At 36.9% G+C, this 26,265-nt stretch overlaps 1 protein-coding gene across 1 annotated transcript in view; it reads left to right on the top strand.

Moving 5' to 3' along the window:
- LOC109403276 (glucose dehydrogenase [FAD, quinone]) overlaps positions 1-19,893 on the top strand; it is a 67,635-nt gene extending 47,742 nt beyond the window's left edge. The window contains exons 2-3 of the mRNA XM_029878286.2: positions 8,781-9,031; positions 9,108-19,893. Of these exons, the coding sequence (XP_029734146.1) occupies positions 8,781-9,031; positions 9,108-10,474 (1,618 nt within the window). The 3' untranslated portion in view covers positions 10,475-19,893. The remainder of the gene's footprint in view (positions 1-8,780; positions 9,032-9,107) is intronic.
- The last annotated feature ends 6,372 nt before the right edge of the window (positions 19,894-26,265 follow it).

A 26,265-nucleotide genomic window follows, 5' to 3' on the forward strand; every position in this document is an offset into this window, starting at 1 on the left:
TCAACTAGAAATCGTGAAAGAAGATCTTTATCTAAAACGAACAATTTATTTCCTGGAGGAACATCTGAAGAAATTGCTGGAGTTAATTTTGAAGGAACCTCTGGGAGTCCCACGCACGAACCAGTCATGCACGAACAGTTCTTGGTAATTGAGGAAGAAACAACCATCAATCGAACTCCACAATGAGAAGACGATAAGCGGGCGTTGGAAATACTGGAGGAGACTACCAGACAAATAGACATAAAATTAAAAACTGGGCTACTGTGGCGATATGAAGAACCGTGTCAGCCGGTTCGTCGAATGGTGGCTCTGTAGAGGAAATTGACCAAAGACAGTTTTTTGACAGAAAAATCAGGAAAAATATAGCGAATAAGTTGAGCACCACTTGTAATGAGTCAAAGGAATTATTTTTCAGGAAAGAAAATTTTTGCCGTTCAACCTAGCACTGCCTAGTCTAAACTCAAGAATGTCGCTATCGTGAAGAAACATCTTTAACGGAACCAAACCAGTGTCGCCGAATCGAACAGGAAGATGTCAGTGAAGATTAGTGAAATTAACAAAAAGTGAGAAAGCGAAATAAAACTGAACCCAAATGCAAAGAGGTGTAAGTAACCATTTTGTCGATTTTGAGCTCAGTATATCAAAAAAAAAATATTCAGATTTCAAGCTTTTAGGAATTTTTTTAAGGATTATTTTTTACGATGATTAGAAAAACTTCAATAAATCGTGAAAGATTGAGTCCATTTTGAAACTCCATACATTTTGTATGGTATGAAAAATTGGTGAAAAACTTTAAACCTCTTTTACTCGAAAGTTGTTTTTGTCACTTACATCCCTTTGCTTCTCACCCCCTCAACTGATCAAATATTAAGTTTCTGTAACGAAAGAAGCACCCTTTCTGCTGGAGGTTTGACTGTATGGTTCCAACAATTAATTAAAACCGGCTATTCAGTCTTGAACTAACAAACGATGTTTATTACTTGCTCAACGTTTCGACACGGGTTTGATGTCTTCTTCAGGGGGAAACTAATTTGGTCGTTTTTGGTCATATGTTTCGTCTAATTGTAACTGTCCTGTTTTTTTTTGTTTGATGGTACATGACTTAGTTGGCTTGTAATAACTTCTAACGGACTCATGCCAATAGTTTGGCCTTTTTCTTGTGTATTTATTATGGGAGTGGCCAAAAACTAAGCACCGTGGCCAAAATTGATATATTGATTTGTTGATTTTTTAAGTAAAAACATTGTCTGCGAATCTTTGAAAAAAAAAATTCATGGAGTTTTTCAACATCAAGATCTACTAATCAAAAATTATTTCATTTCGATTCTGATCGCAACAGGTCGCAACAGCTAACTAAAATAGCGAACTGGCCAAACATTAACACTCAAAGTTCACGGTTGGCGCCGTTATTGATCGAATAAAGTTTGAACTCTCGGAACGTGTTTTTAAACACGGTATACTAATCCCTGGACCCATCTACCAAGCAGCACGCATGTTACAAAGAAGTGTCGACAGCGCACAGTAGTCCAGATTTGAAAATACCTGGCAATAATTTCCAAATCATAGTAGTCTGATAGTTATAGCTTAAACGAATGTATTGGAACATTCTTTAGCTCTCAATTTCATATTTATGGCATTTTCATTATTTGTCGGTTTCTTCGAACGACATCCGAGCAAAATGGCTGTTTTTCATACATTTTGGCTATATACACGTTAATGTTTTGGCAGCTCTTGGCAGCTGCAACTTTTTTTAATCAATTCTGCATACTTGAACAAGCATTTGAACGGAATATTTCCGCGGGGAGTAGCGGGGAGCGATTTGTGAGACAATTTCAAGTAGATGTGTAAGAATTTCTCATACTAATGACATATAATGTAAATTTTGAAGCCAACAGCGTTATTTTGATCTATTGCTCCATTGAATATGTTAGACATACTCAAGAACTTTCAAATAAGCATTTGAAAGAAATTGAATTTATTATATTACCATACTTTTGTAGTGGTTGAACTCGTTTGTGTTTTTTTTTATCAAAAATTCATGATTTTTTCCATCAGCAGCTAGTAGTGCTCTAACAAGGTACAAATTCAATAATTCCAAATTCTTGGAAAGCTAGTCATTGCTCCTGATAATATAGATGAATGCTCGATATACTTTAACCCATTAAAGACGTGTTCAAAAATTGAGTTTCTGCCAGGTTTTATCAAATTTGGACCGTTGTGCAGCGTAGGTTTTTGATTATACAGGACCTACGTCAATGTATCTCAAACCCAAAGGCAGAATAACTTGAGAATGACTCGTGTTCAACCAAAAACCTGCGCTGTCGACACTCCTTTGTGACATGTGTGCTGCTTGGGCTATTGATTCTCTGTGCAATTCCACTAGATCTGGTCAATCACGAAGTAGCAACGTCAAAGTATACATTTATCAATCCTAAAGCTCACGATATTCGCAAAGAACACCTAAAAAATCAGAAATCGTCATATGATAATAAAAAAGAAATAATTGTTGAACAATCTTCATCGTGTTTTTGCCAAAAACAATAAACCTGTCTACCTAGTCCACCTAATTCCTATTTCACTACGCACTGAACGATGTGTGTATCAATTTCGTTTTTATTACTATCGTGTACAATAATGAGTACACTCTTTCAAACAGCATAAGAGAGATGATACAAGTGATTTATGCATGTTTGCTTCATTACAATTAGTTCAATGCTACTGCTTTGAATAGATACAAAGCGCCAACAGCAGTGTAAGTAAATAAAGGGCAAGCAAAACCAAATGAAATTTCGTATGAAAGATACGTATCGACAGGCACTCCACATTGTGTAGATGTTTTTCCAAGTTAGCTCATACAAGTGTAAACATGCGTACGGCCGCTTATTAACTCGTTTTAATCTACTGCACCGAAATGAATTGCCAGCGCCGGCGACGAGCTGGTAGCGGCGATCATGGTTCAAGTATACCCGGCCGTACGCAACTAACCACGTTGCTAAACCGTTCGCCGTTTCTCGTGTGTCATTCTGCTGCATTATGCGATACAAAACCTTAGATAGTTTAAATTAGGCCGAACGAAAGTCAAAGTCATTTTTTCCATATTTATTTCATCATGACTAGGCTAAACTTTTGACCATGAGTTCAGATAGATTTTGCATGCAACCACTTGACCGACTATAAAACTATAAACCAACAATCCGCGTCGTTCGCCGACCTTGACTTGACGTTTCCTACGGGTATCGTTCCAAAAACCCGCTGTCCGTCAATCGTTCGTCAAACAAAATCATTAGCCCATTCACCAAATAATCTGTCGCGTCGTCGTGAGCCGTGTCAACAATGGAGGACAACCAATTTCTCGCGCAACTATCTTTGGCTTTCAATTCCCGCTCGAGATTGCCCCCCATACGCAACTGTCGAAATGAACTTGTCAAGAGTTCACGTGCGCCTCAGATTGATTGTGACATGTGCTGTGATCACAGTTTCTGCACCTGCTGATTCAGATAAAACTACAATAGACAACCAGCTGGTACACAGGGTGGTGCGGGTGAGTTCATACAGTGCGAACATACAGAGATTTAAAAAAATGCATATTCACTAGCGCCAACTAATGGAAGAATTATGAAACTTGCAGTTCATCATCTGTAGGACCTTGGCCCAACAACTTTTCCGAAGACATTATCTTTTCAAATTATCAGGGAGTTGAACTGTCGCATATCGTCACAGTTGCTTGACAATCTAATATGTATTGCGATTTAGCTTCAGCTTGATAGCGTCTTTAACAGCCAAGTTCCCAACTAATTATATGAACCTAAACAGTATAACTTTCAGGCACTAAACTTTATCTTCCAGCAATTCCTTTATGAATTTTACCAAGGAATTCTTAAGAAAATCTGTAGGATTCTCGATAGAAATTCATCAGAAAATCTAAAAAATCCGTCACAATTGGGTTGTTTAGTGAATAAAATATTGTTATCTTCTATAGCCTAATCGAAAGAGCTCATTTTTCTGAATACAACGTGATTTTATTGGATTCCAATACCTTTGTCTTGAAGGTTAAATTAACAAAACAGTTTTTTTTTTCGTAAATAGAATGACAGTTCAATCGATAAAATGATAGTTCGACCCGAACAAAAAAATTCTCATACAAACTTTAAATGCATTTTTAAAAAAGATCGCGGACTCTAAAAATTATGAAATTTTGGATTTCGATCAATTTTTGGGCGGAGAGTCCGATTATAAAATAATCCGGATACCCCCAAAGAACCCAATTCGCGGTACAAATTCTACAAATATGTTACGTTAGAAGATAAGAGCTCTTAACCCTATATGTAGCTTTAAAATTGACCGACTCAGAACAATTTTTCTGAATTAGCTTAGGCTGGTTAAAGAAAAAATAGGTTTCTGACTATTTTTCTTTCAAATCTAATTTCTCATTACAATTCCCTTCTGTTTCAAGAGTTACAGGTACAAATCATTGAAAAGTTGATATTAAAGTTTACGGCAAAAACAAAATATCAGCATTTGAAATATCATTCCAAAACCTATAAAACAATAGAGACGTGTTATTTTTGGAACTCAAGGAAATGTTAGTTGAAATGTGGCTTGTTTTAGAAAATCAAATATTTTTTGAACGGAGTTACATAGCACAAAACTTCACACAAAATTTGCGTTTTTTAAGATCTAAAAGTGGTTCTTTAATATTTTTGCTGAGAAATTTGAAACAGAAAGATAAAGCGATAAAACAAGCTCAATTTGAGAAATACTTTTCAAATTGCAGTTGATATATGATAATTCAAAATAAATAAGTTCATCAACTGGAACTCTTGATCAACTTTGCCAGAGATGAAATTCTTCTATGTGATCCGATGCTCGTGATACATAAGTTTTCAATTTCTAATACTGAAAAGTGCCACATATCGAATTAGTTAATGAACTGCTTCAGATGTCCTGATTAGCTTTGCCGAAAACGACATTCTAAGTAAAATTTCAAAGACCTTTTAATGCCACCAAGCGGATAAACGAAGAATGCATCAACTTATCATTAAGTAGCTCTTGATATCCTAGTAAACTTTGTCGAAACCGAAATTCTTCTATGTGGTCCGATCTCAAGATACAGTAGTTTAGAATTTCTCGCAAGTGCCACCTGGCGAATGTATTTAAGGATTATTTATATACCACGTTGATGGCCACGTTAGTCATCTCAGCCCCCTCCGCCTCGTAGACTTTTGTCCATACAAATATTTAAAAAAATGTAAGGAGCGTAGATTTTGGCCAGACCCCTTCCCCCAAAAAGCCTGATCAACTTTGCCGAAGTAGACATTTTTCCATGTAGTCTGATTCTCGAGATACAAAAGTTTAGAACTTCCAAGACTCATCAGCGCCAGCTAGCGGATATATCCAGGTTCAACAAGATTATCAACGGACCTGATCAACTTTTCTGGATACGAAATTGTTATATGTGGTCGGCTTTCCAAGATACAGCTATTCAAAATTTCTAAGACTAGCACCAACTAGCGGATAAACCTATTATCAATTACTTCATTATCGGAAAGCTCTTAATGTCTTGATCAAGTTTGTCGAAGACGAAATCCTCCTAAGTGGTCTAATTCTCGCGATACAAAAGTTTGCAATATCTAAGGCTCACAAGTGCCACCTACCGGTTAAACCTAGAATCAACGAGTGCATTATCGGATGGCTCAGAGCGTCTTGATCAACTTTGCCGAGGACGATTTTTTATCTTAGTGTTCTGGTTCTCGATGTAATATATTAAACTACCTACTTTTATAGCTATAATTATGGCATTGTTGAATTAGCAAAAGATGTCAAGAGAAGTAGCTTTCTATCTTGATTGTGAATAATTATATTGCCTATTGTCTATCTACCTATTGATTGCCAGCTGTATAGATATAAATAGCTTGCATCACCTAGAATAAGCCTCTTTTTTCAAAGTACATCGGTAAGTTAGCAGTGCGGTCTCGTCTCATTCCCTTCATTATACAGAACACTCGAGATACAGCGGTTTGGAATTTCTTAGACTCACTAGTGCAACCTATCAGATAAACCTAGAATCAACTAGTTCAGTATTGGACAGCTCTTGATGTCACGATCAACTTTGCCGAAGACAAAATTCTTCTAAGTCGTCTGGTGCTCGAGATTCAAAAATTTAAAATTTCTTACTCACTAGCGCCACTTAGCGGGTAAACCTAGAATCAACGAGTTCACTATCGGATAGTTCTTGATGCCCTGATCAAATTTGCCGAAGCCTCCGCACTTAACCCAAGCATGGTTTCAACTTGCGCCATGTACACTACGCATTTCAAAACCACGCTTGATGTTCTCAACACGAGCGCGACGGTGACAATAACTGTTGACACAACACCTATGAAAGCCTACTGGAATAAATATATACTAAATTACGTGCTATCTTAGAGACCCCGATCTCCTCAACAACTTTGCTGAAGACACTAGTATTCCAACATGCCTCATTTCTTCACGGGAATCGAAGAAGTTACTGATCTATAAATAGATCACTGGGGGATCGAGGCATCTGATCTATAAATAGATCGCTGGGCGCAAATGACTCTATTAATACCAAAGTAAATATGTATTGCAAACATTTTCATTTTTTCATCTCACAACAATTCTTTTATTAGTTGATTAGTTCGTAATAAAAGTTAGTGAAAGATGATTAACCAGGGAACGGTCGCGTCGTGTACTGTGTGTACACGCACCGCAAAAAAAACACGCTTGTGGTACGACGCAGCGTGCGCGTGGTTGGTGTCGCTGAGGGTAGTCGAAAACGCGACTGCTTGAGGGTTATAATAGTTGAAAATAGTGAACAGTAGGGTGGCCCACAGTTAAATGAAAAGCAAAAATTTCGAAAAATGTCAAGTCTTACCTCCTAAATCAGTTGTTTTGGACTCCCAGAAGCTACATTCAAAATTTGAGCAAAATCGGTTGAGCCTAAGGGGGCGCTCAAAACGCTTGAAGTTTGTATGGGAAAACTGGGCCAAATGTATGCAGAAATTTTAAGTTTTCGGATTTTGCCGCTAGTTGGCGCTGTAAGAGTTCAATAATCAAACCCTTTGGTATTATTGTAGGTGACTATATGCCAAAGAACTTTGTCGAATACCGCGTAGTGATCTGACGGCTGTGAGAAAAGTTATACCCTAGGCAAAGTGAGGCAAAGTATTGAGATTTCATTATTGATATTACTCCTTTACATGTATTGGAAAAACGACAATAAAGTTTATCCTCAATTTACCTAGGGTATAACTTTGTTCTCAGACGTTGGATCACTTTGCGGTCTTCGACAAAGTTATTTGGCATATAGTCATCTCACACTAAGAAACTCTCAATTTCAAAGTAGACGCAAACGAATAATTAGACGTAATACGTGGTGACGTAGAATAAAATGCTACTTCTTTTTCAGCCACAAATGACTTAAACGTGAATTGATTGAAAAAATCTGAGATTTCAAGCACATTGACCAGTTTTTAATGGGCAAAAATTGAAATTAAAACGCTTGATTCATTATTCAGCTCCAAACGGCGTAATTTTACATGAACGGAGACAGAAACTTGTTCTACGCTATGACGAAATGTCAAATTGCAGCTTTGCGCGTTGCGATTCAGGATACGGAGGAAAATTATTCATTTTGTGACAAACATGGGATTCCTGTGTATCAAGTACTAAATACAGCTGTGAATCCAGCTTCAGGACTTCAACACGCCATCCCGCCCAGCTGTCGTGAACCGAGGGCCGGTTCAGGGAATATTCACCGGAACAATCTACGGAGTAGAAGTGCAACGCGTATCGCAACCCAGATCCCAGCTAGCATACCATACAAACTTCAAGCGTTTTGAGCGCCCCCTTAGACTCAACCGATTTTGCTCAAATTTTGAACGTAGCTTCTGGGAGTCCAAAACAACTGATTTAGGAGGTAAGACTTGACATTTCTCGAAATTTTTGTTTTTCATGTAATTGTGGGCCACCTTACCTTAGTGAACAGACAAAATTGTCTTTAGTTGAAATATGAAAAAAAGGGCTTTATAGTGATTAGCATTAGCAAAGCAAGTCGTGCAAATTCGTAGGTGATGCAGTCCTAGATCGCTGTTATGAGAGTTACCTCCTTCCCGTGTGAACTAGCACATAGATTTGGGACTGATCTCTAACTCTTAGACAATGCTGACGCAATCCTCCAATGGTCGAGAACTGTCCTGGCCACGTCCTTGCGACTGCTGAGGGATGGTCAAAGTTGGTTAGGGATTCAAAGTGATTGACCCGACAATGCTAACCAAATAAAAAGAAAATCGGATTAAGTACGGTTCCTTTGAATTCCACTAAGAATTTGCATCCTTTGACAGATACGTATTTCGACCTCAACTGTAAGGTCGTCTTCAGTGTCTTGTACTTGACTCGACTACAAGACACTGAAGACGACCTTACAGTTGAGGTCGAAATACGTATCTGTCAAAGGATGCAAATTCTTAGTGGAATTCAAAGGAACCGTACTTAATCCGATTTTCTTTTTATTTACAGATATTCCCCTAACAAGCCCAGGTTAATCATCATCAATGCTAACCAAGTTATAAAAGAGAAAGAAACACAGAAATGCAAATTTGATCTTGGACAACCCTTAATGCTTTGTCCGTTACTTTGCGAATGCATAGAAAATGATTGATTTCAATGCAACACCACAACAATTCTCAACCCAAAACGTTATACAATCTCGCCGAAAATTGGATTAACACAATCTATTTTTAATTATCTCCACTTTGCAGAACCCAACCGCAGAAAACCGCATGCCAAGCGATGAAGGACAACCGCTGCTGCTGGACGCGTGGAAAAGTGTTGGGCGGCTCGTCGGTGCTCAACACCATGCTCTATATTCGCGGCAACAAGCGTGACTTTGACCTGTGGCACGCGCTAGGAAACCCCGGCTGGAGCTACGAGGAAGTGCTGCCCTACTTTAGGAAATCAGAAGACCAGCGCAACCCCTACCTGGCGCGCAACAAGAGACAACATGCAACAGGTTGGCGTGGCTGGGGTTTCGGTGTTTGAGTTTGCGTTGGTTTGATTGCATTATTTATTTTGTTCGATTCTTTCAGGTGGTCTCATGCAGGTTCAAGATGCTCCGTATTTGACGCCGCTGGGTGTGTCGTTTCTGCAGGCTGGTGAAGAAATGGGTTACGACATCGTGGACGTGAACGGAGAGCAGCAAACCGGATTTGCGTTCTTCCAATTTACGATGCGACGTGGCACGAGATGCAGTTCTTCCAAGGCGTTTTTGAGACCTGTTCGGAACCGGAAGAATCTACATGTAGGATTGTTTTGTCACGTTACGAAAGTTATCATGGATCCGGAAAATAAACGTGCTTTGGGAGTGGAATTCGTTCGTGACGGAAAGAAGCATGAAGTCTATGCTACTAGGGAGGTTATTTTGTCTGCTGGAGCTATCGGATCACCACATATATTGATGGTGTCTGGAATTGGACCCAGGGAGAACTTGGAACAGGTCGGAGTTCCGGTGATACATGATTTACCAGGGGTGGGACAGAATCTGCAGGATCATATAGCAGTCGGAGGACTGGTGTTCCGAGTAGATCAACCCATTTCAGTTATTATGAACCGGTTGGTGAATCTGAATTCTGCTATTCGCTACGCTGTTACTGAGGATGGTCCTTTGACCAGTAGCATTGGCTTAGAAGCAGTGGGTTTCATCAATACGAAGTACGCTAATCAAACCGATGACTGGCCGGATATAGAGTTCATGTTGACCAGTGCATCTACGCCGTCCGACGGAGGAGATCAAATCAAGAAAGCTCACGGACTGAAAGATGAGTTCTACGAGCATATGTTCAGCGAAATCAACAATCAGGATGTTTTCGGAGTTTTTCCTATGATGTTGCGGCCAAAGAGTAGAGGTTTCATCCGATTACAATCAAAGAACCCACTTCGCTATCCCCTGCTTTACCACAATTACCTCACCCACCCAGATGATGTAGGCGTCCTTCGAGAAGGAGTGAAAGCGGCCATTGCCTTTGGTGAAACACAAGCCATGAAGCGTTTCGGTGCCAGATTCCACAGTAAACAAGTACCCAACTGCAATCACCTACCAGAATTCACAGACGAATACTGGGACTGTGCTATCCGGCAGTACACCATGACAATCTACCACATGTCAGGAACAACCAAAATGGGTCCACGGGAAGATCCATATGCAGTGGTAGACAACAAACTCCGAGTCCACGGAATCAAGGGCTTACGTGTCATCGATGCCAGTATAATGCCACGGATAACAAGTGGCAACATCAACGCACCAGTCGTCATGATCGGCGAAAAGGGCGCAGATCTAATCAAAGAACTCTGGATTCAGAGAGGGTATTATAGCAGGAGAGGAAAGCGGGAACGCGATCCACTTTCGAATGTCACCACCACTACCGAATCGAGTGCGAACGTAACGACAGCTAGCTAGGAGCAAGTACGAACTCAAAGAATTTAGATAAACACTAATAAATTTCCTCTAATACTGGGGTCAAGCCAAAACTCAACCTGAAGAGAAAGTCTCTTGTCCATTTCACAAACTCATAGATGCTTATTTAGTAAACTTTTCGCGCGGTAGGCGAATCCCGTTACCAGTACTTGCTCTACAAACGCTTTATTATTTTTTTTGTAAATAATCTTTATGATGCCGCTAGATTTAACGTGTCGTGTTCACCGCGCAGTTGTGCGTAATGTAGTAGAATTGTGTAGGCTGTCCAACAAGAATCACAATGAAATGACTGACTATTTAAGTTAGTAGATGTACGTAACATGTAATGACTTAGGTAGGAATCGAGGTGTGAAGTAAATTTTGAATTAAGAATAGAAGAAAAGAAAGTCAAATTAATTCCGATGACAATTCATACAACATGTTTGACCGAGCAATACTAGATGACATTTAAACAGTGGACTTGATCAACATTGTATAGGAAAATAGAAATTTAATCGCATAAATCCCGTACAAAGCTTTTTCGGTTCATCTTCTTCTTCTTCTTTATGGCTCTACGTTACCACTGAGTCTTGACCTGCCTCGCTTCAACTTAGTATTCCTTGAGCATATCCACAGTTATTAATTGAAGGGGTTTCCTTGCCTGCCATTGCATGAATTGGTATATTGTGAGGCAAGTAAAATGATACACTATTGTCCAGGGAGTCGAGAAATTTTTTCCGACCAGAACGGGAATCGAACCCGCCGTCTCCGGATTGGCGATCCATAGCCTTAATCACTAGACTAACTGGAAACCCTATATTAGCGCCCAAATAACTGCGCAAAATATGGGTGCGATTGGTTGCGTCACCGTATTCCGCATTGCGATTGAAATTTGTATGAGATTTAGTGTAGAAAATATTCACTCTTTCGAATTTTTCTCACAGGCAGCTTAAATTTGTAATCGATAATGTTCAAATAAAGCCTTGAATAAACCGAAAAACTTTGTCGAGGACCATAAAGCGATCCGACACTTGTGACCAGAGTTATAACATACACATCGTCTGATCGACTGATACTGAACATTTAACATGTAAAAAGGAATGTTTGTTTTGTTTGTTTGTTTATTATCGACACTTTACACAATTGTGCAGAGTAATTGTAAACAATTGTAAAGGAATAATATCAATAATAAAATTATAATTTTTGACCTAACACGTAGGATAAGTCAGCAATTACACAGCGTAACGTCTGTCTCAAGAGCAAACTTATGTGTCTCTGACAGATTTTGGGCTGCTGAATGCGAACCGGGCTCAGATTTGCTCCAGCACGTCACAATTTTGAGATATACCCCAATTTATAGGGCAAAATATGCTATTTTGGGCTATTTTGAGAGCCAGCCATTAAGCTGGATATATTTTTTATAAGCAAAAAGTTAATTGGTCAATTAACCTCTAAATTAACGACTCAATGCAAAATATTTTGTTTTAGCAAATCAAATTTGATAGTTTGAATCGATTTATGTTAGTAAGTAAACTTGCATGCAACTTTTGGAAAGTGACTTGTATGGGAAATACCGTACATAACATAAATCGCTTAAAACTATCAAATTTGATTTGGTAAAATGATTTATTTTGCATGAGTCATTAATTTAGATGTTGATTGACCAATTTACCTTTTGATTACTTAAAAAAAATATTTCTTTGCTTAATGGCTGGCAATCAGAAAAGCCCAAAATGGCATATTTTGCCCAATAAATTGGGGTAAAGCTCAAAATTGTAACGTGCTGGAGCAAATCTGAACCCGGATTCGGATTTAGCGGTCCAAAATCTGTCAGAGACACATAAGTTTGCTCTTGAGACAAAAAAAAATGTTGCGCAGTGTTATTGTACGGATTTAAAGCTCGTTTTTTGTTGCACATCTTATAAGAAAAGCATGGAGTGTGCAACACTTGGCGAGTTTTTAAGCCATGCAACAATTTACCTTACACCGGATCGCTGTGCGGTCTGAGACAAAAAATTTCGACATATCCTAGGCCATACTTCCTGAAAGAATGTAGAGGTCTCTATATACTTTCATTGGTGTCCAACTAATCTTGCTTTCCCTTCCCTCAGCTATCGCATGGACGTGGCCAGGACAGCACTCGATCGTTGGAGATTTGCGTCAATCTTGTCTAACAGTCAGAGATTAGTCTCAAATCTTTGTTCTTTGGTAACGGACAGGAAGGATGCAATCCTCATAACAGCGATCCAAGGCTGTACCACCTCGAATTTGTGCGACTTGCTTAACCCTCTAATACCCAACCCCGCCTTTAGACGGGGTATAGTTGGAGCATTTTTGTAATTTTTGTTTCGTGGAAAATCAAACCTTTTATATTTTTGCCTGATATTTAGGACTGTTCTGTATATCTCCAAATGATTTTTGGTGTATTTTAAAACGTATTTACACTTTTAAAAATCATTGAAAAAATGATGTTTTAGTCACCTTTCAGAAGTTAATGTTTATTTTGTATTGATTCGCTACAATAAACATATTTTAAATTTTTCTCAAATCATTCTATCCTAGTTTAATAGTTTAAGGGAGTCGAATACACTGTAAAATTATTTTCCTTAAAATTACACGGAAAACAAAATTTCCCATGAAAAAAATTTAAAATTGAAATGTTTCAACAATAATCATAAAATCTCAAAATGATTCCGTCTCAAAAAATCCGTACCCCAAAGAGGCTTCCAGGAAAAATATAAAAGTGTGGGGATGTTCAAAAATAAAAATTAGAAAAATTAAATACCGAAATTCACGAAATCGAGAATTAAAAAGAATCATCTTCCAAAACATGTTTAAATCGATTTTAGATGACGAAAAATGATATATAGATCAAAATCAAAAATTTGGGTATTAGAGGGTTAATGCTAATATCCTAGGCCATTCTTTTACATGAGTTGAAGCAAAAAAGATCTGCTTAGAAAAATGTACAAAAAAGTACGTTTCTCCTTTGTGGAGCGGATCTGGTGTGATGGTTAGAACACTTGACTATCACGTCGAGGACCTGGGATCGAATCCCACTCCCGACAAACTCACAAAATGTGAGTTCTTCCTTCGGAAGAGAAGTAAAGCGTGGGTCCCGAGATGAACTAGCCTAGGGATAAAAATCTCGTTAATACATATAAATAAATAATACGTTTCTCCATACTGAGTCATATACAAATTTCAATAGCAATACGGAATATGGGGACGCTTTCAATTGCAATTTTGGCATTAACCAAAACATACTAAACATAGTCGAAAAAACTTTGTTCCAAAAAGTCGACCTGGTTGACTCAGTCTACTAAGCAGCTGATTTGATTTTTATCAAAGCCGTAACGGGGTTCATCGTTTTCTGAATTTGGTGCTCACTTGAAATCATATTCCAACTGGTTTTATTGAAATTTTATGATGGCTTTTTTGAAGCTCCGCACATTTATATTGGTACATCCAAATATTAAGGGTAAATGTTTATTAGGCCGTCCCTTATTTTGCAAAATTTAGAAATGTTATAAGTTCGTTAGTGGAAAATGATCGTTTTAGCTAAAAAATGATCGTGTCAAAATTTGAAGTCCGTATTTCATGGCTAAGTGGTCCCTCAAGGGGCCTAAAGTTGTCAAAAATTGTATGGGACCAAAAAAACATGATTTTTTTTTCGACAAAACAAATACGCTATTCCACTAAAACCGGTGATTTTAGGACCTTAAAGGCCAAAAATGTGCTTAGATTTGCGATATCTCCACTCGTTTCCAAGATATTGACAAAAAAAAAACTGAAAAATCAGCATTTTTGACCATTTTTTAGATTCCGAAGGAAACTTACCCTATTTTGTTCAATAACTCAAAAACAAGTAGAGATATCGCAAATCTAAGTACATTTTTGGCCCTTTAGGGTCCTAAAATCACCGGTTTTAATAGAATAGCGTAGGGCCTATATAGCCGAGGCGGTAAACGCACGGGTATTCAGCATGACCATGCTGAGGGTGACGGGTTCGATTCCCGGTCGATCCAGGATCTTTTCGTAAAGGAAATTTCCTTGACTTCCTTGGGCATAGAGTATCTTCGTGCCTGCCACACGATATACACATGCAAAATGGTCATTGGCAGAGGAAGCACAGTTAATAACTGTGGAAGTGCTCATAGAACACTAAGCTGAGAAGCAGGCTTTGTCCCAGGAGGACGTTACGCCAAGAAGAGGAGAGAGGAATAGAATAGCGTATTTTTTTTGTCGAAAAAAATTTCATGTTTTTTGGTCCCATACAATTTTTGACAACTTTAGGCCCCTTGAGGGACCACTTAGCCTTGAGATACGGACTTCAAATTTTGACACGATCATTTCTTAGCTAAAACGATCATGTTCCACTAACGAACTTATAACATTTCCATTTTTTGCAAAATAAGGGACGGCCTAATGTTTATTTGAGAAGGGCTGGCCACCATAACTCTCGATCTCGTTTCAGAGAGCGAGTAAAGGCGCTGTAAGGCTTGAGAGCCAGGGCATACGGGGTAAATAACGTTGTCTCAAACCAGGATTCAAGAGGACATGGAGTGACATTAACATTCTTGGCAAAGTCACTTTCAACGAAGCGGTACATTATTCTCGCTTTTCACGGAACGGTTGGTACGAGATGTCCTCGTTCACTTTCTTCAATAACAATAACAACGCTGCACAGTAGGCCTGGCCGCTTTTTGTTTGTAAAATGCATTTATGATGCACTCCAACTAAATTACAAGAAAAATAATGGGAGTAGTCGATCCTATCATTTTCCAAGATTCTTTCAATGAATGGCTGTGTATGTGTAGACTAGACTAGACTAGACTAGAAGTGAGCATACATAAATACAAAACAAAAAATGGAACCGATCGGTGCCGTAATCGCTTGTTTTCGAATAGGATGAATTTGAGAGCGTGAGATTAATTATGGCATTCATACCCTATTTTTATTTTTATTCATGAAAAATATTTTCCGCGTAATTTTAAGGAAGATAATTTTAGAGTGTATTCAACTCCCCTTACTTCCCTTTTAATTAAAAAAAAAAAATAAAATATGTTAATTGTTGCGATTCAATACTAAAGAAACAATGACATCTGAAAGGTGATCACAAAAACATTTTCTCAATGATATTTTTTAAATGTAAATATGTACGTTTTAAAACACTAAAAACAATTTTGAGATATACAGATTACAGCTAAAATATAACAGATGAAAGGATAGAAAAAAACATTAAACTAAACCCTGTCTAAAGTATGAGTGTGAGTATGAGGGTTTGGTACGTGCAGCACTAATATGTTGTTTTTTGCGTCAGTATGAATAATGCATGGATTAAAAATAAAACGTTACGTCGATCTCTTTTATATATTAAAAGATCTTCAAAGGAGGTCTTTCTGACAATTAAAAATCCTGTGACGACAGAATAACTCGAAGAAGCGACCTATTTTTCTATTCCAATTCCCTAAATTCAATTTATACCGACGCACGCTTGTTATTTTATCTCCAATTCACTGAAAAAAACTATAAAAATACATTATGATATACTCAACTCTTCTATCAAGGGAGATATGTGACTTTACCGAAACAGCTAGTGAAAACATTTTTGTATCCGTTGGACGACCATTTGTTATTTGTTGCTGTTGGTCATCGTGTACCACGGGCACTGGCGCGAGCTTCTGTAGCGCACCTTCGATAGTTGAATAAAACCTCCACATATCAGTCCGATCTATGTTTTTCTGCTACTCAGCAGTTCGCCAACTATCCCTTCGATTGACTGCCGTGAGATAATAAAACGCATCGTTCAGTTATGTTTTTTGATCTTGTGGCACAGTGATACGTGACATACCGGATAATTACGTCGTATTTGTTTTGTAACTACAATTATCTTGTTACAAAATAATGATTAAAGCCAATGTTCAGTCAAGAAAGATCCTAGACCTACCGGGAATCAATGCTATCACCGTCAGTCTACAATCGTTGAACATATGTAACATGATTTATGTGGTATTTAAGAAGAACATGTTAGCATAGCATAGCATAGCATAGCATAGCCGACCGTACACATCCTGGGGTGGCTGTCGATAGAGACGTTTAATGCGCCAGAAAAGTTGCCTGGGACTTGACAAACCTTTCATTTAACGAACTCTCGACACCTGGCCAGGTCCTTACGATCAGCGGGGATGGGGAGGAAATGTTGATTAGATATCTACTCACAATATGTCCAAGAACTTGGCCCACTTCATAGATATCTGGAGTTGGAAATTGGATAGGGTTTAATGGGGTGCTTTCCTTGGCGAAAAAGCGTATGAGAAATTGTCATGATTTAATCATTTACCTGGTTACCACGAAAAGAAAAATTAGATAGATCTCACCAAATTTGTCTCTTGAAGACATAAAATCTTATTCCTCAAGCCAGAACACCTCAAAATTGCCGCACCACTTCAGAACGTCTCATAAACGCGGAATTCACTGAGGGCAATCCATCATCCACACTGAAAAACGACGACGCACACAACAAAATCAAACCAACGCGACAAAAGCAGCGGGACCTAATTCAAAATATGAAAAATCACCAAAATCTTCCAAAATTTAAAATTTTCAGACGCGAAAAAAATGACAGCGCGAAAATTCGAAACGTCCGCGCGCGCGCATCGACTACTGCGATCATGGTATTTAAGAAGAACATATTGTGAAAATATTCTTTTCAAGCTTGTACGACGAGTTTAAAATAATTGAATAAAAAAACAACCTACAATCAACAAAACACAGGACTATTAAATATGGTAGGCCAATCACTACAACGAGAAAGGAAATAATGAGCTGTCTCGAGAAAAAGATAAACTGTTTTTACGATAATCTATCAGTAATGGACTGACAGAAAACACAAACATAAAAAATGAATGAAATAATTCAAATTACCCGACCGAATTGTAGCTAATGATTGTTTGTTTTTATGATGTTTATCAGTTCGTTCAACTAATTAAATCGACGAATTATGATGGAAAAGGAATAACAAGTTCACCACGGTTAAAGTGTTTTTATCTGTGTGAGCTTTACACCACACAGGTCGGTTTTACACCGTCTTTTCTTCGCCTGCTGTTTCGTTGGAAAGTTCGCCCGGTTTACCAAAGAGAGGTGAAGATGCAGTCGAAAGTTTCACACTGATCACTAGCTCCGCCTATGTGTCAGGTTGTTAGACAGCGTCTTCAGATGAGGAGATAGTACACTTTTCCGTATGGAAGATTCAAATGGAAGGTAAGAATTGTAATTTTTGTGTTGATGTTTAAGGACAAGGTATTTGGAGTACATTGCTCAAAATTTCTAGAGCACCGTTTTTTAGAACCGTTGAACGGATTTGGATTAAAATTCATCACGCTGTTGACAACCACTGAACAATTAGCGTGATGCATTTTCATCCAAATCCGTTCAACGGTTCTAAAAAACGGTGCTCTAGAAATTTTGAGCTATGTACTTCAAATACCTTGTCCTTAATTGAATTTATTTCAGTTGATTCACTCTTTTTGGTAGTTAATGTGTTCACATTGCTGTTTATTTGCGTATTAGTACCAAAGATAATTAGAATGCTGAATTTAATTTATCAATTGTAAAATATCTTTAACAAATTTTGATTATTGTTACGCTGAACATTATTTGAGGCCTGTTTTAGATCAGATTATACCGAAGGCCTGAATTTTTAAAACTTCTCCTAGAAGCTTAGTGAACTGCTCATTTGGCTTTGACGCATTACCAAAAGCTGTTGCCATTGTTCTTACCAAACAAGAATCAATAAGAAATACATCCGCTAAACCCACTAAAACCCTACCCTAAGGTTAGGGTAAGCCGTTTTGTATTTTATTTCCTGGGAAAACAAAACTTTTATATTTTTGGCTGATATTTTGGACTGTTTTGCATATCCCACAATAGTTTTTGGTGCTTTCAAAGAGAATATACATTCAAAATAAAAACGTTGAAACGTTGATATTTTGGTCACCTTTCAGATGTATTGATTCGCAACAACAAACATATTTTAAATATCCCCCTGAGCATTCCGTCATAGAAAAATAGTTTGTTTCACTTAAATGCTTTCGAAAATTATTTTCCTTAAATTAAACGAAAAAATATCTTTCTAAAGCTATAAATAAAAATATTTAAAAAAATTACAAATAAAAATATTTAAAAAAATTTAAATAAAAATAAATAGATAAATAAAAACTATAAAAGCTCAAATTGTTTTTATCTTCAAATCGGTATGTAAAAAGGTGTTCAAGAAAAATCTAAAAATGTAGGGATCGGATGCTTGAAAATAAAAATCGCGAATAAGAAACTATCGGCATTCAAAACATGTTCAAATCGAGTTCATATGACGAAAACTATATTTAGATCAAAATATAAAATGTATGTTGGAATTGCAATAGAAATTATATGGTGTTCAGTGGCTGCATGGACCTCTTTTTTTACCTTTTTAAATTATTTTAATACATATTTACCATGAACAGATACATATAAACTTGCAGATAACACAAGTTTACAAAATAAAACGAAAGTCGTGAACTTGTGTCAACGACCAAAATTTTTGAAGCACAATTTAGTGCTGATTTCGAAACCGACCTTCAAAAAATTTTAAGTAGAGCAGTTTTTGAGTTTTAGCTCAATATCGAGTTTTACATCTTTTCAAAATATGTAATTTACTAAAATTCAAATATATTGCGTTTTGTTCAACCAATTTTAAATCTTTTTCCATAAATTGAAAGCTGACTACAATACCATTTGATCATCTGAATTCAGGTTTTGCGTCAGATTGATGAAATTCAAGATATTGGCGAGTTTTAGGGACGATCTTCTTAAATTTTAGCAAAATTCTCAAATTTTTTTGTAGAAATGTATTTTTTTCAATAAGAAAAAACCAACGTAAAAACTCTTTCTCGACGTTTATTTGACGTATCATATGTAGGCGAGTTACAGTAAAAAATTCAGCTCAATCGGAGTATTGATTACGGAGAACGAAATTTTTGAAGTGAGCGACTTTGCTTAAAAATAGAACAAAAATCGATTTCAAATCATCAACCTTGTATGGAAAGTCGAGAAAATTTCCGCTCTACTGTATTTTTTTTCTTTCGCGTTTTCGAACTCAGGGCATGATTCTACACCAAAAATGATCATCAGCTTATCGAGTTCAAAAATGCTGTAAACTAGTGTAATCAATAAATCACACGATAATTAATGATTACTTGTGTAGTCATAAGAAAATATTGCTTTTCAGTAATCGAATGCACACTGTTCAACCTTGAAAGTATCTTGTATCAATCAATCTTCGACATTGAAACCTACGCAAATCATACGATTTTATCTGTCTCGTAAAGCAAAAAGAGGCAATATCCGGTTCATCAGCCGTTGTCCACAATATCGAGATAGCTCACCTGCAAGATAGAGAAAGAAAAAATGAATAACAAATTAGTTGGGCCATGAATGTGAAATAGAAATGTAAATAGGTAAGATTCTATCAGCATTGACAATGGACGCGTGTGAACTTGACATCACACAAATCGCAAGACTAGAATCGAATATAAGATTGTGCAACCTGAACCGATTTTGGTGTTTTTTTTTATTTTAATTTTTGGAAATAAGATTTGTAAGGATCTAATTTTCAAAATCTCCTTATAAAAGGCTTATGAAAGCCCTCAATAACAGTGAATCAAAATTCAACCATTGCGCAACAATAACGACAATGTCGCAACCTGAATTTGTTGCGACATTCTACCCAATGCAACATAGGTTTGTCCCAACTTGAACAGAATAGGACAAAGATCGTGCACAACGAGTTTAGAGATTTTAAAAGCTTGCATTGTGATTTTCGAGCGGTAACTTCGAGTCGGTAAACACTGCAACGCTGCTGAAGATGTATTATCAAAAAAAAAAATCGATTTTGGGTAGGTAATAATTGACTATTTACGAGTTGAAAAGTACGCAACAAATTCAGGTTCCGTTTTGTCTGCAACAAAAATTTTCGAGATCATGTCATTATCTGTTACCAGTTAGGATAAAGAGTAATCGCCGCGTCTTCTTTGTAGCTTGATTTGTGCCTCTTTTGTCTGACAATTCTCTTCACTGCTCAATAAACATTCCTACGTTATTGAAAATAGAATTACAAATAATTAGAAATATCAAAATATAGCAATGACTTCTATATATTAATCATAAAGCGTGTTCAAGTAACAATTCCACATTTTTCATTATTTGTAATAATTTTTAATAGCTTTTTTTCTGGTAACAGACCTGCTATTTGGTGTTCAGGCAACATTTAAAATGACAAAGTAAACGCTCTTGAAAATTATATTTGAGGGGGTCGAAAGCAAAGGGGTGTACAGGAGATAGACAAAACAATCGGGACAGGCAAAATTTTCATCTTCAAAAAATGTTCAACTAGCTGTAACTTTTCGAAAAGTGCATCGAATATTCTCAAATTGTAAGTTCATCAACTAGTTGTGTATCAGTGGTCCAAATTTGAAAAAGATCGGGCTATTCTCCACGAAGTTATAAAGATTCTTGAAAAAGGTAAAATTATCCGATAGCCATCTTTGAGCTGTTATATCTCCGAATTCAATAAACTGATTTCAATGAATTTTTGACCATTCATGACTCATATAATGAACTCTAAAAACGTTTGACTTAACTTGAAATTTTTAACAAGAGAAAAAGTTCTAGCGATTTAATTTATTTCACGATTTTTTCGTAATTTGAACTATTTTTAATATGCATCCCATTACTTTCTCAATTTATTGTCGGCTATGTTGTTACTTTCCTTCAAAACACATTTATATATAAGTCATTTAGAAGAAATTTAAATGAACTATAATTTGCATCTTGAATATTGAAACGATGTTGAAGTTTTGGATAATTTGGTGTTTTATTAGGAAAATAATCTAACCGTTGTAATTTTCTTTCATGTTAAGAATTTTAAGTTAAGTCAAAAGTTTTTCATAGCTCATTATGTAAGTCATAATTGGTCAAAATTTCATTTCATTCGGTTCATTGAATCCGGAAATATAACAACTCAAAGTTGGCTATCGGATAAATATACCTTTTCTTAAAATTTTTATAACTTCGTACAGAAAAGCCCGATCTTCTTCAAAATTTGACCACTAATACACAACTAAATGATCAATTTACAGTAAAAATTGAGAATATTTGATGCACTTTTCGAAAAGTTGCAGCTACTTGAAAGTTTTTTGCAGAGAGTAAAAAATTCGAAGATTGAAAGCGAAGATTGACATTCTCATTTTTTCATTCGTGTTTGGCCACATTCATTGTCAGCTGAATGCCTCTCTTTTTTCATTCAATTCTCTGTCACGAATATTTTTTCGCACGTCGTAAAATGCCCAATTTCTGATAACAGACGCACAATCCGACTTAATGGACAAATAGAGAACATAAATAATGTTCTAATTAACTACTATACACAAGTTTTGAGGTGATTTGAAATATAATCGGGAGTTACGGTCCAGTTTAATTTCTCAGTGAAAATTGTCAGTGACAGAAAAATGAATGAATAGGTGAAAAAATTCATTCATCAAAATGAATTTTATTTTGATCCCTCAGTTGAAAATTTTCAAAATTCACGTTGAATTTCATTCATTGAAAATGAAAATTTTAAACTCTGATCCCCTGAATGTATCAAAAACCCACTTTCAAGTGAATGAAGTTTTCACTAATTTTTCGTCCCATATAACGTGTATGAAGTTCCAAAATCGACTCAATTTTCTCCGATTACTGTAATTTTTCTAATCATCGTATGAAAAATCATAAAAAAAATCTTAAAAGCTTGAAATCTGAAGACTTTTTTTTTATATGATCAGCCCAAAATGGGAAAAAATAGTCACTTACGCCCCTTTGCATCTGGACCCCTCATTTATGGATATTTTCATTATCCTTGACTGTGTACCCGTGTCTTCGCGAAAAGTAAACAATAAGCGTGTTCGTGGCTAGATTCGAAAGATTCTTTGCCGAGAATTTGTTGTTCGGCGCGAAAAGTAAAAAGTGAGCATATGCGCGGCTACATTAGTAAGAGATTCCTTTCTTGAAATTTATTGTACAGTTCGAAACGTAGGGTCTGGGACCATTTGGGCAGGAGCACCTATTTTGGGCACTTGCTGCTATAACTCAGTCAATTTTAAACCGATTGACTTGATTTTTGAGACACGATCAGATCCGCACAACATCTAGTCATGTAAAAAAATTCAAGTCAATCCGTTTGAAAAAGACTGAGTTATAGCAGCAAGTGCCCAAAATAGGTGCTCCTGCCCAAATGGTCCCAGACCCTAAATAGTGAGCTTGTATGCAAATAGATTTCGAAGATTCCTTGCTTGGAGTTGGTTGTTCGGGACAATGAAACACAGGCTGCCCTTATAGCTAAGCACACAACTCTTAGCTTGCGGTCTTTGTCATCGACTGTCCCTTGGAAGCATGAAGTAGGAACTTGTGAGGGCCAGAATTATGTTGGACGAGCTTTCCAGATTGTCGACTTGCCATTTTGCAGCCATAATATTCACTACAGTTATCTTTTTATACAAAGTTTGTTTTATTAAGTCATTATCCCGGATAATTTATTCGATTTGTAGCCCTGTTATCAGCAGACTGTTCAACAAATCTTCGTCTTTGTCTAGGAAGGATGCAAGGAAATGTGTGCGTGGATTTTCTGCATACGAAACATCGTTTTTCACAACCATAGAGAAAGATTTCTTCGTTGCACTGTAATACCATCATGATCTGGTGAGCAAATCTAATAATTGAAATATTTTGGTCGTTATATTAAAGCTACATTCATCTCATTTCAAAAGCTTTCTGTTCAAAAGTACTTTGAACACATGATTTGATTTGGATTGCGAAGAATTTGGCCGAATTTTAAAATAAACACCTACGGTCAAATCAGGATTTTTGACCATCCTATGTACCATAGTGTCACGTAGAAGGTGTGCCGGAAATTGAATTCAGGTTGTGCCTGAGATAGACGTGGTCTAGACGAAAACAGAATTCGAGGGAGAATTATTTTCCCCGGGGATTAGATATCTTAACACCGCAATGCCTAAAGGACTTCTACAACAACAACACATGCTGTTTCTGGTAAGTAACAGTACCGTAACTATAAATATATCTATGAACTAATAAAAAAGAGATAGAGGTATTCTTAGATATAGCACTCGTAACAGCTAGCGCAGCGTACCTATTGTACCAGTTTTTGCGGAAACGTGCAGAAATATTTGTGATTACTATAACAATATATCGCACTTAACAAGAAGAAAGTTGTTGTTCAAACTTCTTAAGCTGCTTTCATTCATGGTACCAGGTCCTCGGGCTACTAGCTTTTAGCTTCTGAGCCTAATAATGCCACTAATTACCAATTTTAAGCCGCAAACCGTATGCCCATGTAATACTCGATTAGCATACAGCCCCTAGTAGTGCCTAGTGGTCAGTAGTAGCTTGCTCGTAAAGTGAAGTGAAATGTACCGCACGGCGTTTAGGTGGAAATAAAAAAAAACTGCCAATTGAGTGGCACTATGCCAGTCGCGCGAACGACTGCAAGTCGAACGAAACAGCACAGCAAATAGGTTGGTTTGGTACACAAACTGCACGGATAACTGTGGGAAAATGCACGGAAGTGTAACTACCTGCAGCGAAACGTATATGACGGTAATGAAGAAATGGCAGCGGTGGCGGCGACGTTGGCACATGGACGTGCTGTGATTAACAGGACAAGTAGTATGCTTGCCGCCGCCTATATTGCACTGCATGCACTTCCTTCTTGACTTATGCTGAACGACGAACGACGACGGAGCGCAAAGACAAGTTCAATGCTCATACATGTTGCATCACAAAGGCCGTTCAATCGAGCGGTGTTTTCTTTGAATGGAAATGCAATGCGTTTAACAATGATACAGATATAACAGTACGCGAGTAGGTCACGTCAAACGATATAAAATTACAACTGCACTTCTTTTACATTTTATGATTTCACGTACTTTGAAACGATTCAACTTCTCAATTAGGAATTCGTTTGAGTATTTCGTTTTTCATTTAGATCTATCAGTTTTCAGCATTCAAAAGAAGATATATCAGGCCAAACATTTCAATAGGTCCTATCTGCATTTGGGAGGCTCTCTTTGTTCACTTTCTCTTTCAATTATTGCAATGTAATGGTACACTTTTCAACTATTTTTGCAGTACATATCAAAAGACGATGGTTTTTACCATCGTTCAATGCAAGGAGACAATCATAATACAAATAAACAGCTAAGATATTAACGAAAGAGAGGGAAACCAAAGAGAGCCTCTCTTCTGCAGATAGGACCTTTGAACATTTTTGGCCTGATATTATTTTAAAACATATAAAAAAATAGAGAGGTGTTATTTCTGTTACTCAATTTTTGTGTCAATTTTATTCAGAAAATCATAAATATCTTTTATGCAATTCAGAATCATAATTTAAATTTTTTATAACTCATTTTGGTAAAATAATGACCAATTTTTCCGAACTGGTTCATTATGTAACTGAAATGAGTTGCATAATGAAAAAATAGTTGTATAATGTTCATAATGCAACTCATTTGAGTTGCATTATGAATATTATGCAACTCAAATGGGTTGCATTATGAAAAAATCATTGCATAAAATTTTGTATGGAACTCGTTGCAAAACTCGATTTTTTCAGCACTCTTCGTATTTATCCAACTCGGCAAGCCTCGTTGGATAAATGTACGACTCGTGCTGAAAAAATCAACTTTTTGCAACTCATTACATAAATAACTATTGAACGGAATGACGTAGTAACATTCTCCGCGCACGAAAATGTGTGTTTTTGAAAGCTAACAAAGCATAACAAAAAAAGAGCGATAAAACGATTTGTTCTAGCACACCCCTATGAAAACTATGGGAAAATGCATTCTTATCAGTGAGGACATGGAGTGCTTCGAAATGTGCGGCATAAGAGGCAGGACTGCCAGGATGGCCTATAAAGCCCGAATCCGCAATAATCGGGACAAAGAAATACAGCTGTTACTCTGTAATATATACATTAAAATAACTCAAATTTGGCCGAATAACATATTAAGATGTGTTGATTACACCTACAAAATTTCATGTGAATCGGTGCAATACTTTTTAATGTAGCAATGAAAGAGTAGAACGTGCGCCATTGAATTTTGTACAGCCCCTAGTTTTGCTTGTCAGCGCTGTAACTTTTGAATTTGGCAAAGAAAATGGCTGAAACTTTGAATACAAACATCTCAATCTACATTAGTTGCATAGGCAAAATTTCAAAAAAATCGATGCACTATCAACAATTTTATAGTCGAAACATGTATTGGGACTAAACGCGATTTTAGCCCCTCAGACAGCAATTAGTCAGCACTCTTTATTGTTTCGACTGTACTATTGAAAGTACTATACCAATAACCATCAAATGGCGCAGGTATAATATACACATAATAGACTACCTTCTGTGAAAATTTCATGAAAATTGGCAGAGAAATCCAATAGTTATGAGTAGGCAAACATCGCACATGAAAAATACGAAAAATTTTCACAATCACTCACCCCTATCAACACCAGTAGCTTTCAAACCAATTGATCAAAGTTGATGAAATTCTGCAAGAAAGTGTCTCTATAAGTATCATAACTGCTAACAAAATTTCATAATCATCATCACAGAACTTTGAACTGTAGCGCAAAAGAACCTTCTATTATGCGAATGAAAATTGGTCACGACTGTACAAAATGCTTAAAACCTCGTCTGT

This window comes from Aedes albopictus, chromosome 3 (genome assembly GCF_035046485.1).
Source record: "Aedes albopictus strain Foshan chromosome 3, AalbF5, whole genome shotgun sequence".
Taxonomy (NCBI): Eukaryota; Metazoa; Arthropoda; class Insecta; order Diptera; family Culicidae; genus Aedes; species Aedes albopictus.